General features: G+C 30.4%; 1 protein-coding gene across 2 annotated transcripts in view; it reads right to left on the bottom strand.

Moving 5' to 3' along the window:
* LOC118192633 (phospholipid-transporting ATPase ABCA3-like) overlaps window positions 1-15370 on the bottom strand; it is a 193165-nt gene that overhangs the window by 51075 nt on the left and 126720 nt on the right. For both annotated transcript variants that reach the window (XM_085813161.1, XM_085813162.1), the window contains 2 exons: window positions 8915-9125; window positions 781-1030 (listed from right to left, as the gene is read on the bottom strand). In XM_085813161.1, the coding sequence (XP_085669287.1) occupies window positions 781-1030; window positions 8915-9125 (461 nt within the window). The remainder of the gene's footprint in view (window positions 1-780; window positions 1031-8914; window positions 9126-15370) is intronic.

Here is a 15370-nt window from a genome sequence, read left to right as displayed (position 1 = left end):
TCCCTGATGACTACAATAAAAGAATTGTCAATGATTTCTAATTCCTAAATCCTTTCTTGTTTCTGAAAACATTTAGCAATTTTTCACAGTATTAACATTAGTTTAAGACTGTGACTATGAGTAATGCTATTACAAAAAAATCAAACGAAAAACTCTTACTCTTAAATTACACATTTCCTAAAATCTGCTTTAGACATTTTATTTGATACATGTGGTGGATCTTAACTCAGAAATACAATATTACTGATTATTAAATTTCCCCAAAATATTTGAAATTAATATTTATGTTCACATCATTATTAATCCCCAAATATTATTAAATAATTATAAATCATTATGAAAGACCAAAAACTAATAATTTGGATACTTTTCTTTCGTTATAAAAATTCATTTCCAGTAACAAAACTCATTACATTGCTATAATAATTTTCTAGTACAAACTAAACATGAAAAAGATTGTAACAATGCATAGCACCTTATTCACTGAATAGCAACAAAAAAATCTCCATTTACCAGATATCAGAAAGAACAGAAACATTTTAAACACAGCCTTTCATAGATATCAGGATGTGCGAAAACATATAACTTCTCAATTACAAAGCGTTCAAGCATAATATTACAGGAAATACGAAATACTTACAATGCAATTAATTAGGCACAGAATATAAGAAATTGTGTTAAAAATTTTTATTATTGATTTAAAAACCACCAGTAGCACAATTTACTCAGTTAAAAAATTCTTATATATTAATAATTTGTTTACACATTTAAAACACTTACCTTAGAAAAACATCTTCCATTGTTGTAACTGTTACACCACAAGAGTTAAAACCAAGTTCTTGTTTACGTGTTTCAAGCTCTCCAAACAAATCTCCATATGATGCATGAACGCTAGTAGATAGGTTAAAAGTAACTTCTTTTTCCATATTTGCTTCCAAAGTAGATCCAGGTGTATGTCTCTCTAACAATTCAGTTATGCTTCTTAAATCAAATTTCTCATTTTTTACTATATGCAAATGATAGCCAGTGCCTGAAATAATAATAGAAATTAAATAGTGATATTAGTTCAATCAAGTACACAGAGCTAAAATACAGTTTTTTTGTGTGTGTTATAAATTTGAAAACAGATAAATTACAGCTTAAATATATAAAAAATAAAGTTTATAAAATATATAAAATTAAATACAAAAATATATAAAAAATAAAGTTTTAAAAATATCACTTTAAACATGATTATTCTTTCATTTTCATCACTATCCATTTAAGCACATTACATACTTCTGATGATACACTTTTGCTATTACTTTTGGAATCTAGCCATTATAAAGTACATGAAGGAACAATAAACCACACCCACAGATGAAAAAAATTTAAATTATGAAAAAATTACTTTTGTTAGTATTGGACATGTACAGAGTAGAAATTTATCAAGTATAATCATTTATCCAGAAGATACATATGGAAAAAGACAAAAAAACTCTTATGAATTAACATGGTCTAGTTGCATCTCAATTTTTAGCATATGAACCAAACAAAATTTCAGAAAAATATCTGAAACTGACAAAATAAAGAAATAAATATTACTATGAACACTTCAACCAACTTCAGTCTCTAAAACATTATAAAAATAAGATTGAAATTATCTTTAAACAATTCCACCACTAACTATTTCTGGAAAGTATCATTTCACCTTATTTTAATTATCAATAGCATGTTTTTTTTTTAATTAATTCGAATTTTTAAATGTGACTGCATTTTATGATATATTACAAGATTCAAAAATATAATCTTTGCAAATATGAATAACAAAATACATAAAAAATACAGTAGCTCTCTAACAGCTATCTTCTTCAAAAAATGATCAGTATTCATAAGGACTTTTAACTAGTAACTTTCTTAGTTTTTGTTAGAACAAATATCATCAAAATATAAATTAAAACAATCATTAAAATATGTTGTTGCATTACTAAACTAAAATATTTTATTAACAATACAAATTAAGCAGTAATATTTCAAATTTGTAAATTTAAAATATTTTATTAACAACACAAATCAAGCAGTTATATTTCAAATTTTTAAATTAACAGCGAAATTATTTTTATCAAAAATAAAAGTTAATCATTTCTGAATCATCACTTTTATCTTTTCCCAGCATATTTAATATAAATATAGATTCAGTGGCTATAGTCCAGTATTCTTTAAACAATTCCTAAATAATTTCATTAATATTTTTCGTTCCTCACAGAATAACATATTAACCCTCTCGCTGCGCATCCCGCGATTTCCACGGCAATGTAGAAGTAGCAAAATTTGTGCAACCCGCGATTATCGCGGGGATGCGTTTTTGCCACCTATTTAAGTGTGCAACCCGCTCTTTCCCCGTTCATGTTTTCATTTCGGCTTTTCTGTAATGTTTAATTGTTTATTTAGATGTCGACTAACAGATGGCGTTAGTTGTCCACGTTTCTGCAAAATATAAAAAGAATTTTTTTTAGCATTTTGCGCGTGCTTTTCAGAGCTCAAAGATGTCTGGCAGGAAATGTTTCGCGAGTGATATGACCTATGTTCCTGACGATATTTCCGACACTGACAGTAGTTCTGACTCTGATTCCGAGTATACTGATGATATTTATAGCGGAACTGATGAAAATTTCTCGGATTCCTCTGTGGATAGTGATGAATCTGAAAATTCATTTTCTATTCAAAACGCCCGACAGTGGTGCAAAATTGATATGCAAAATATTTCACCAGCTCCTGCTTCATTTCCTTTTATTGGCAATTCCGGACCAAATTTCACTATGGCAGATGATGCAACTGTTTTGGATTATTTTGAACTTTTTTTTTGACGATGTTATGTTGCAAATAATAGTAAAAGAGACCAACAGATACGCTCAGCAGTATATGAATAAGGCAGTTCCTAAAGAAAGATCAAGGTGGATAAATTGGACAGATACGGATGAGAAAGAACTTAGATTATTCTTTTCCGTTTTGTTTCTCCAAGGAATTGTAAAAAAGCCTAAACAAGAATATTATTGGTCCAAACGTCACATATTGCAAACACCTATTTTTCAACAAGTAATTCAGAAAGATAGATTTATTTTGCTGATGAAGTTCCTTCATTTTACAAATAACGAAGAGTTTGATAAGGATAATCATCCATGGCCAAAATTAAATAAAATTTATGACATCATGGAGCATCTTCGAAACAAATTTCGAAATCTTTATATACCAGATAAAAATCTCAGCATAGACGAGAGTTTGATGCGCTTCAAAGGCAGACTGAGCTGGAAAATGTTCATCGCGAAAAAAAGAGCAAGATTTGGCCTTAAGTTTTTTGTGGTCTGCGAAGTGGGAACTGATTATATTGCAGACTTTCTCATATACACAGGTAATGGAACTGTGTATAACCCGAAATTTGCAAATTATCCAGCTTCCACTAAAATTGTTCTGCACCTGATGGACAGATTCCTGGGCCATGGACAATTACTACATGTCTCCAAAGTTAGCAGACATTTTAATTTCAGAAAGAACAGACTTATATGGAACTGTAAATAAGCATAGACTCCAACCTTCAGCAAACCTTGTCAGTAGTCAACGCGTGAACGACATTTTTACAACTTTGAAAATGTGCGCGTAGCGTATGTTGTAATTAACCATTCATTAATTTTAAATTAATAATTAATTGTAATCAATTTTATTACATTTAAAATCCATATACATATAAAACTGAATAATTAAAAATATACCTTGTAAATTATATGCACATTTAATTAGAAATTTTCTTTTAACTCCTCAAGCATTCACTAATAAAAAGTACTTCAAATCACTACTAATCATAGAAAAAATCAGAAGCTATAAATCTTATCTTTATTCTGGATATGATTTCTACAGGGAAATAAAATTTAAATAACCAAGAATGATACATATAAGTATTAAACAAAATACGCATAATTTATGAATGCAAAGATTTATATGTAGCATGCTTAGCAAGCTTAAGTTCTGATTTTGAGAATGTTTTTTTATAACACAGTTCTTCATTTGCCTGCATATTTATTTTTTCAATCAAAACTGCTTCAAGAGTTTTAAGACCTAAATTTGGTCGAAATTCCGTCTGATTTTTTTTAACAATAGAAAAAAATTCTTTCGCAAGCTGCATTTGAATGAGGTATTATTAAGACAGCAAGCATTACAGAAGGCAATACTTTGTATTTAATACACCCATTCATATTTTTTAATTTGGCAATTTCTCCCCATGCTATATCAATACGCAAATCTACAATTTCTTTCAAATCATCTACTTGATACATGGAAAATTCAATTTCTACTTGATTAAGACATTTTTCATCAATAATGGATGGAAAAGTATTCATCAAGTAAAGAACAGATGAAAATGAGACTTCAGTTCTCAAGTTGATGTCAGCAACTTCAGCATGTTTTAGAAATGGATCACTCAGTGGAAATTTATCAATTATATATGAACATGCAGTTACAAAAAAAGCTCACACAGAATTGAAAAATGATTTCACTTCACTTTCATTCAACTTGGCATTTTTTAAATATAGTCTTGTTTCCGCACCAATCACTAAATTTTCATTTTCTTTTTGCTTACTATACTTCTGAAATGGAATAGACATTAGAATAACATCTTCATTTTCTTTAGAAATTACTGATGGTTTTACGAATCTAACAAATAAATTCATTAAAAGTTCAAAAAGTTCTCTTCTCAATTTATGTATATAAGGAGCTTGTTGTTGCAAATTAATATTTACTGTTATAAACAAAGTATTTTTCAAAAATAACAAGTACAATTTGGTGGTCGGTGACTGTAAAATTTTTTTAATGTTTTGCAATCTCTTTCCTTCATTCTCACTGTTATCTGGTTTATCTCCAAAAAAATTTATCACAGCATCCCACTGTTCCAAAATCCTTGTTATAGATTCTAAAAGAGACAACCATCTCGTACTGCAATATTTCAAAATTCTATGAGATTTTGCATTCTGTCCCAAAATTTGTTGAGCAACTTTGAAGCTATGCTTCCGTTTCGAACTTTTCTCCAAGTAAAAATATATATCAATTATCAACATTTCAATTTCTGAGCCAATTAATTTTTCAGCAGCTTTTTTTGCAGCTATATGCAAGAGGTGGCACGGACAACCTCGGGTGATTATACTTGGTTGATGCATTTTGATAAATGATGCTACACCTTTAAACTTTCCAATCATATTACTAGCATTATCTGAAGAAAATGATAAGCAATTTTTCCATTCTAAACCTTTGTTTTTAAAGTTTTCATTTATACAATTAAAAATACCTTCTCCTGTATTATTCGTGCATTCTAAAATAGAAATCAATGAAGTAATTATCACTCCCTTTTCTTTACTGTAGTATGTTATAACCAATGGGTACAGTTTGTTATCATTGTTATCATTACTTCCATCAGTACTTAGAGAAAATGATGTACTGCACACTGATTTTATAATATCAGCAACAGTATTTTCTGCAAGCGTTTTCACAATAGCAGCAGTTTTGGTATGACCGCAGCTAAATTTTTTTGCTATGGCAGAATCCGGAAACATTGCTTTGAAAAGCTCTTTGGAATGATCCGAAACAGAAAGCGGTAGATTATGTTCAATTAAAAAACGAACAAAATAGCATTCGGCTTTTATAGGATCTGTTTCATCATCTTTTATTAAGAAATTTGTTATTTCTTTAGATTTTACGGTGCCAAGTTCTATATGCTTTTGAGAAAACACATGCCGTTTACAGTCATCTTTTCCGCCATGAGCAACTGAGAAGTCTTTGTTGCATACACTGCAGTGTGCGTGATTCACAGAAATTTCGGACGCTTTAATGCATGGAAATTCTGAAGAATATGAATCTTTAAACTTCTGCTTTGATAATTTTGGCTTCTTCGTTCGAGGCAGCATTATGATTAAAAATCTTTCACCTGATTCACAGTTCACAAGACACACGCTAAGCTCTCGCCGTAAACTACACAATGCAGCCGAATGCAGCCTAAACACGCATCAGCGAGGAACCTGGGAGACAGACAATTGGGTGGAACTATTGATAAGTCGTTAACGGTTGGAGTTACTGATCTACGATTGGCTAATTCTTCAAAACTAGGAACGCACTCAACACGTGATATATGATAACACGAGTATTCAGCCAATCATCGGATGAATTAGTTGGTTCTGTTTTGCGTACTGGTTCTCCTGCTCTTGTTTCTGTAAAATCCGTAGTTTTTTCCATACTTTTCATAGCTCGTAGTTTTTCATGAATTTCCGTAGAAACTACGGAGAATCCGTAGTAGTTGGAGTCTATGAATAAGATGAGGAAAGACCTTCCTCCAAATTTTGCAAAAGAAAAAATCCCTAAAGGTCACGTCCTTGCTTACCAAAGGGGTAAAGTTATGGCTCTGAAGTGGCAAGATAAAAAAAGTGTTTTTCTTATAAGTACAGTTCATAATGCAAGTTCCCGTTTGGTGAAATGCAAATCAAAGAAAACTGTACTCAAACCAATTGTTGTTTGTGATTACAACAACACGATGGGTGGGGTTGATTTATGTGACCAAGAAATGTCATATTACCCCACCCTCAGAAAACAACAAGGGAAATATTATATAAAAATTTTCCGACAATTCATGGACCAATCACTGTGGAATGCTTATATCCTTTATAAAAAGGATAACCCATTACAAAATATAACACTTCTAGATTTCCGTTTGCAAATTATTGAACTAAGCATTCAGAAGTATTCAGATAGAAATTCCAGTGTTCACTCTAGCAAATGTAGTTCAACTCTCAATCCCATGAGGCTAACTGCTTGACATTTTGCTAGCCATATACCCCCAAATCCCATCAAGAAAGAGCCTCGTAGACAGTGTGCTGTCTGTTGTTAAAAAAAAACTGAAAGCGGAAAAAAATTCGAAAAGAAACGCGAATTTGGTGCAAAGATTGCGAGGTCGGACTTTGCTTCGAGCCTTGTTTCGAAATTTACCATACAAAACTTCATTTCTAATAAATGTTTTGTAAGTATTTTGCATATTTTCATTAGTATATACTTTTTACCTTTGTATTTTATAAAATAAATCATAATTTAACCAAAATTGATTTTCAAAATTTTGCTTTTTTTCATTATTCTTCAATTTCAATATTCTGACAACTTTTTTCTATGATCTAATTCTATACAGTCAAAAGTCGTTAATTCAGACACCCATAATCCGGAATGATCTATAATCCGGACCTCAAAGCTAAAAACTTTCTGCGCATGCGCCGCGTTGACACATGCGCATAGGCGTTTACGCGTGCGCGTAAGGCCTTTTACAACTGCGCATTTCCGTGTGCGCAAGCGCAGAATACGTTTTCGCGTGCGCCTTTTATGTATAACGAACAGTATAAACTAAAATTATCTAATTATCTATTTCAGTTAATGTTGATGATTGTGTTGTTCCTTAATTTTCGAATTGGATCCAGCTTATTATTTTTTGCAGACTGTAAGAGCAATACTATAAAAGTAAACTTGAACTTTCGATTATGTCAAATAGAATTTCCGAATCTGGAGCTCCCAAAGGATCGTACAAAACGAAAGTATGTTTCGATGTCCATCAAACAAAAAGTGGAATTGCTGCAAAAAATGGATAAAGACATGAAGAATGTGACAGAGAGGTTAGTGAAAACGAAAAAATTTCGATTGACAAGTTAGTCGGTATTCTCGGCACAACAATTAACGGGACTTGAACAGCGGAACTTTGTAACTGAACAGAAAATTATGTCTGTTTATAGAATTAAAGAGAAAGTATTATCACATAAAACGAAGCAGCTTAAACAACTTACATTGAAAGAAATGTTTAATAAAGTAAACAAATAAATATTAAGCTTTTTTTTGTAAATTTTGATACCCTTTGGATCATAATTGTTCTTTATTTCATAAATTACGGTTTCATATTTTTAATTTTAGAATTTCTGCATGCTATCTTACGCGATTTAAACTGATGATCTATAATCCAGAAAAATCGATAATCCGGAATCGCCGAAGTCCCGACGAGTCCGGATAAACGACTTTTGACTGTATTGAAAAAAAACTCTTTTACAAAAAATTTTGTATATTTTAAGTCTAAAATATATGTAGATTTGAAATATGTAATAAAAAAAATACGCAATTTTTGAACCTATTTTGATAAAAAAAAAAATACGCAGCGAGAGGGTTAATAAAGCAATTATAGAGCAGTTAATTCACCTTTCAGGTATTTTAGCAAATGGTTATATTTATTTCAAAACTAATAGTTTAGCGCATATATGAACACGAATTTTAGATTTATTTAATAATTAAGTATTTCAGAAAAGGAACCAATTAAAAGAAAAGATCAAACATAAAGATTTCATTGGATGAACATTTTAATAAGCAATTAATATTTTCCCAATGACAACACAAAATACATAATATAAAATTTCTTTTGCAAAAATTTATAAGCTCCAAATTTTGACACCTCCTAATTAAAAAATCAAAGAAATTTAGAGAAAAGCACCATTTAAAGAAAATCATCTCATAATTTATTAAATAATAATACAGTTATTAATTTTAAGTTTAAACTATTTTAGAATTGATTAATCAAAATAGAAAATCAAATAAGCAAATTCCTTTTTACTAAACAGTGAAAATTTTTTAAGTGACTAAAAACTTTTAACATAATACTTTACCTCCTTGTTTTTATACATAAATATTTTTCTACATTTAAAAATATTTCAGATTGAAAATTCCTACAGTATATATATTTAATTCAACCTTTTTACAAATACTTTTAATCCTGAAAACTGCAGAATATTACAGAAATTATTGTAAAATGTCAAACTTTAAAAATTAAGCTAAAAATGTTTGAAAGCTACTAAGATCCGTTTTACATCAGGAACATTACCAAATTTCTTTTTTAAAAACATAGGTGAGCCAACACATTGAATTTCACCCTCTGCCATAATTGCCACTCGATCCCCTAAAACATCTGCTTCCTCCATATAATGTGTTGTCAGGATGATAGTACGGTCATGTCTCAAAGTAAGGAGAGCATCCCAAACAGCCCGTCGAGCTTCTACATCCATTCCTGAAGTTGGTTCGTCCAAAAACAAAACCTGTAATGGAAATGAATCAGCAGTACAGTAATACAAATTATATCCCCAGCTGCCAAATGATATTTAAACCAAGAGCAAATAGTTTTAAAAAATAACAAACAAAACAAAGTTTTTTAATACGAAATGACATTAACTAAATTGAGTCTTTTCTGAAACTTAAATATTACAGAAATTAAAAAAATATTTAAAAAATCATATAAATAGTGTCTTTCCAAAAAACTTCATTAAAAATTTTCTGGAAAAGCTGTTATTAAAATTTTAAAAAGAAATTAAAACGAATCATAGAATATATTAATATTCTAGATCACAACTCTTCATGTATGATTAAATATTTGGATCTTGAAAATAAATTAAAATGATGTGGCATGAAGGCATCCAAAAAAAAAGACATTTATTTTATTTTCTTAAATAATGAAGATATACATATACTTTCATTTACAAAATTTCTCAAAGGAAGGATTGAAATATACATCCTTAAAATGAGCATAACAAATATTTTCAAAGGATCAGCTATGATTTTAAAAATGAATTTTTATGTAAGTCAGAATTAATAATCTTCAAAACAGAGAATGGTGCTTATGTACTATCGCAACCATTTTGGCACAATTTGGCAATTTTTTACGAATGAAATTGTAAAAGTTACTCAGCACATGCAAGCTGGTGGTTTTTGCATCTTTTTAAGAAAGATTCCTGAACTATCAATATTTGTAGTAAGTTTGGAGACAATATCAACAAAGGGAGGAAAAAAAAAACAACTTTAGCAATTTAAAATACAAATTTGAATCATTAAATAAGGACTATATCATATATTAAAAAAAATAAAACACATTCTTTGAATTTTTCTGTAATTTATTTTTTTTTCGTTATTCTTCTTGCGAAGTACACAGCGATCTGTTTTCACTTGAAAAAATGTCAGAGAATTGTAGAGACTCGGCTTCATGCAATCTTCGGCTACAGTGCCTATGTAGAAAATGCATTTCCTCATTGTTCTCAGAAAATTTTCAGCAAAATTCTATATTACTGCCAATTTTACTGTAGTTTCTTCCATTGCTGGAGAATTCCACAAGCTCATAATTTAAAACTAAATTTAAGGCAAAATATATCACAATTTGTGTATAAAAATACAACAAAAATAGATCTCATACGAAAATAGCAGCACTGCTTGACTAAAATGATTGTTATGAGCATGGTTGCCAGAAGAATGGTTATGCACATCATTCCAGAGTTTGGCACTTACTGAAAATTTAACTACTTCTACTAAAATGGTTGTCCAAGCATCTAAGTAACTTTTATTCTGCAGCCACAACCTCAATTCAAGATGCTCTTAAACAACTTGAACTATGTCAGTAATAAATATGCGAAAATGCCCAGCCATCAAATGCATTTATAGAATTTTTTTTTTTTTTTTTTTTTTTTTTCCCATATATAAAGGTATGGAATTCTTTTTCATCTAACTTATTAGAGTATAATGAACCTTTTACTTGTCACACTTTTTACTCTACTGAGACTACATTTTAATTTGTATTAACAAAATTTTTATTGTTTTCATAAAACTATAACTATAAAAACTTTTCATAAAATTATCTACTTTTTTTAAATAAGAAATCCATAATCGACTGGATCATTTGGAATATGACAAATTACACCATGACTATATGCCTAAGATAAGAGATGCTATTACACAGAACTTTCTAATATAAAACGGATAACATTCTTATCACATATTCGAAAAACGACAAAACCTCTAAAATAGCCAGCCTGTTCACAGCATTCGAAACACACATCAAACTATCAACATCTAGTGAACTTACCATAAGACCATGAATTTGTAATTGAAAGTACATGCATAAGATCATTGTTTAAATAAATAGTGCTCATAGGCAGTTTATCAAATTAAAACTCTGCTGAAATCAGAATTAAATTTCTAAAATAAAACATGATTTTCTAAAAACTTATATGTTAACTAACAAGATGACTCCCTTTTGAAATAGAAAAAATTATTTCAGTATTCATTATAATATTGTGAAACAATCTAGGTGCATAATAAAAGATGAAACAAGAATCTGTTTGTAAAATTGAGACAAAAAAGAGCATCTTTAAACGAGAAAGACTTTCAAAAGTGTTCAACCAAGTAAAAGTTCATTGTGGCAACACATTTTAACACTTGAATACAGCAGACAGAAAAACAAAAATTCTGCCTACTCTCAAATGATTATCTTAAGTGTCAATATTTCATCAATATGCCTAGTACAATAATAAAAAAAAAGTCTAATAATATAATAACAGTAATAATGCCTAATTATAAATAAAATAAGTTTAAATTCCACAATGATACAGTTACTAATTGCATTTCATGCTCACATCCCAGTTTTAGAAAGTTTAATGTAAGAAACTAAAATGTGCAGCATTCTTTCCAATGCAACAACATCTGGACTCTGAAATAAAATTTAAAGGGTATTTAAACAACTCCAATAGCATACATCAAGCGAAACTCTCAATGAAAGCTACCATCAACATTGCATCAATAAACAATTTCTCCAATATCCATCAACTCAGACAGCCAAGCAGCCATACTCTCCATCCGAAATCCAGACAACCCTTCTCACCTGGCTCATAAATTAATAATTTCTCTAAAGATTTCAATACTGAAATAACCATAACTTAGATCAAAGGGCACAACGGCAACAAAACCAATAATCTAGCAAAAACAACAGCTCTTTCCCAAGAAGGCGAGTTCCTCAACATAAGTTTCCAAAATCGCAACTACAACAAATCCTAAACAAACATCTAAGGCATGAGTGACAAGTAGAGTGGAACAACTCCACAACAAGCCGGTGCACTCACCAGTTCTTCCCAAAAATCGGCTCAAAAATTAAAAGCTCCAAGGCCTTCCTAACTCCCAGTCACGGCCCATATCCAGATTATTTTCTTAAAAGGAATTTCTCTATTAGTGACAATTGTGTGTGTGTGGAGTCAAAGGAGATGCAGACCATTACCTATTCTTCAGCACTCCTACAAGTGACCTACAAATTCGGAAACCCACCAATCCAGATCTTAACTTTAAAAGACTGGTGATATCTCAATGCCATCTATATCCAAAAATCATGAAAGTACACCAAAAGCTCAGTGCTCTAGGACTAGACCTATGACAAGTCACACCTTAGGACCGAAGACAAAAAAGCAAAAAGAGCAATAACTAGGCTACACCCCAATGATTGATTCCAAGCAGTATTAACAATTTCCATAATGCTTTCAAAACACCAAACATACTGACTGAGCTAAGCGCATGAACTATATTTATGAACTTGGACTTTAGACTGAAAAATCTGAGCTGAGTACAGTCTTACCTGCAATAAATATCCTGACATAACAAGAATCAGACTCCCAATATGTTAACAAAATCAAATCACATATGTTTATCTACTTACATAAAAATACAAAGTTTCCAGTGCAATGATCTCCAAAATATCAACTCTTCTGTAATTATGCAATTCAATTCTAATAAGTATACTCAAGAGGTTGTTGTTATATTCCATAACTTAATTTTATGTTATTTTTTTCTTATGTTTAAATTTAACAGAGAAAAACCAAACAGTCAGTTCCAGTGTTTCATGCTCTAGCTGGTTAGTGTATTGGGGCAAAACCCGTTCAATTCATTAGTGAAGTTTCTGGTGTCCCATGCATTTTTTTCCTGTTTACTTGCATCAAATCCTTCTAAACCTCCAAAATACAAGGTCTAAAATTCTAAAGAAAAATTATCACAAACAACTGTGAAAGAGCAAAAAGCCAGAAGATTAAAAAAAAAAAAAAAATCAGAAAAGGAAAGTGTTAAATATTCTGTTTATAATATTTACTTATTTCAATTTCCTTATATTTCTTGATGCAGTTCTCTAAATTTGTAAAGTAGCAAAAATTATATGCCTTTATAGTTAAAAATTATATGCGAATGTTACGAAGTTTACAAAAGTTATCCATTATTATTCAAAAGTTAAATTCCTTTCATTTGTAGAAAATATTACATATTTTAATAATAGAAATATAGAAAATATTACATATTTTCAACAAGCTTAATTTTGATTTGAATGAGTTTATACTTCATATCAGCTCAATAATAGTCTTTTCTCCCACCTGAAGTTATATATTTAAATAAAATTTATTCAATAATATAAGTTTATTTATTTTGGTTGTTATGTTTGCAAGAAAAACTATATAAGATAACCAGTTATGATAACCTTTTTGTTAAGTTCACTAAGTTTTTCATATGTTTTGTTTCAGGATTCTAAAAATCATTTTATCTCTGGAAGGAACTCTTAAAACTGCTGTAGGACTAACTTAGTGCCTTTACTAAAGAATCTAATTTCTGAATGAAAGTTTCATACTTAGCATCAAGTTCATTAGTCAAAACTTCGAACAATCTATTCTCAAGCAGTCTGCCACAAATAGCATTTACAATTTTTCTAACAACTTTCATCATGAGTTTGTAACATAAAACTTTTGACTGATGATGATGCAGTGGTAGTTAAAATATTTGGAACGTCAGCATCATTCTTACATACGATGAAACCAACAGCAGAACCAGACCAGGATTAACCATGAAACAAAATACGCACATGCATGCGTAGGTCATCAAGGAAATGAGACACCACAAAACAGGTACTTTGGAAGTCAGAAAAAGGGGCACCACAAAAATTTCTCATTGCCAGTTTTACCATGGAACATATGATGTAGCTAAATCAACACTGAGAGAGAAAAAAACAAACAAAATCTGTGTATAAACTATGTGTAAACTGTGTATAAACTGTGTGTAAAGAGGAAGCACCAAAGTCTTTCAAGAGCTTAGGGCCTATAAGTATTAATTCGGATCTCAGCAGAACCAGTCATGGCAGCTGCACTACCTATTATTATGAACACACATTTTTGAAGTGAAAGATTAATTTCAGTTATGGTATATATCCATGTTGTATGTATTACCTTTTAATGGCAAAACTGACATTACACCTTTCCTTCATTGAGAAATCGCTAAAGCCCATCCTTATAAAAATATTTACTCAAGCTACATTGCAGATTTCTGTTGATTCACCTCACTGAAAGGTTGAGAAAATGCATTTTTGTAAATCACCTTTCACCCAGCCTCTGACATTTTCAGGCAGTTTCCATTCTAAGAGTGATGGAATTTCTAGATTATTAGACATCTTGGACAACTGACATAATTTCATTCTTATTTTTAGCTTCTTGAAATAAAATCTCCAATGCAGCAAGCATTGCTTCTTTAATAATGTTACCATCCTTAAAGGTTTTTTGTGAATTCCAAATGTATATGCAGTCTGAAATGATGCAATTGTAGCATCCTTCACTTTATTTACGAACTTTGTAAACATTGATTATTTGCTAATGAATTTGCTTTACAATTCTTTCATTTTATATTTTCTTAGATTATTGTTAGTATCATATTTTTTATAATCTATGGTAAAATGTTTAATAACTTTAGATTATTCCATGATGCTTTTTTTTTTTTTTTGAATAAAAACTACTGAGCCATAAATCAAACACATACATTTGTTCTTAAAATTAATGAAAAAATATTTTGCTTCTCGTTCATCATAAAATTTATAATTACACGTACATTCCCCGCCAGCTCATATGACATGATTAGGGTAACAACATAATCATTAATATCTATTAAAAATAATGATTAACTTGTATAGAAAAAGTGAATATTTTTTATACCCATAAGAAATAGACATATCAGCTGCTTCATGCATAACTTCGAAAATTTGTTCTGTATTCATCAATATGTGTTTCAGGCAAGTTATGGCATGAAACTGACAGTGGCATAATAAAATAACTAGACATTGCACAACAAAGGTAATCATAACGATCAACAAATGAAAATGCAGCATTCGGTTCAATCTGAAGCAACCGACAGTGATGTCAGTGATGATGCATGAAATACTGAAAGAATGTCGTCGCTTAATGTCTAGTGTAAAATAGCATGTAGGATACAAACCTCCTGCAGAAGATCTATCTTCAGAGGATTTGGTTTGCTGTGCCTTTGACTGTAAGGTATAATTCAGCTTTCATTTTTCCTCTACCCTTTTGGCATTTCACAAGAATGAGAAGGGACCAGATGTTCATTGTAAGCTACATCCAAAATCGTGTGTGCCACGTGTGGCTCGCAAGCTACAAGTTGGGTATCTCTGCTCTATACCTACACCAACTTTGAAATTAAAGTGAAATATTTTTAA

Source organism: Stegodyphus dumicola, chromosome 3, assembly GCF_044657685.1.
Source record: "Stegodyphus dumicola isolate Sdum_Otavi_A_Nest chromosome 3, ASM4465768v1".
NCBI classification, from domain to species: domain Eukaryota; kingdom Metazoa; phylum Arthropoda; class Arachnida; order Araneae; family Eresidae; genus Stegodyphus; species Stegodyphus dumicola.
The sequence above is the reverse complement of the archived record's forward strand: the minus strand, read 5'-3'. Positions and strand labels throughout refer to the sequence as shown.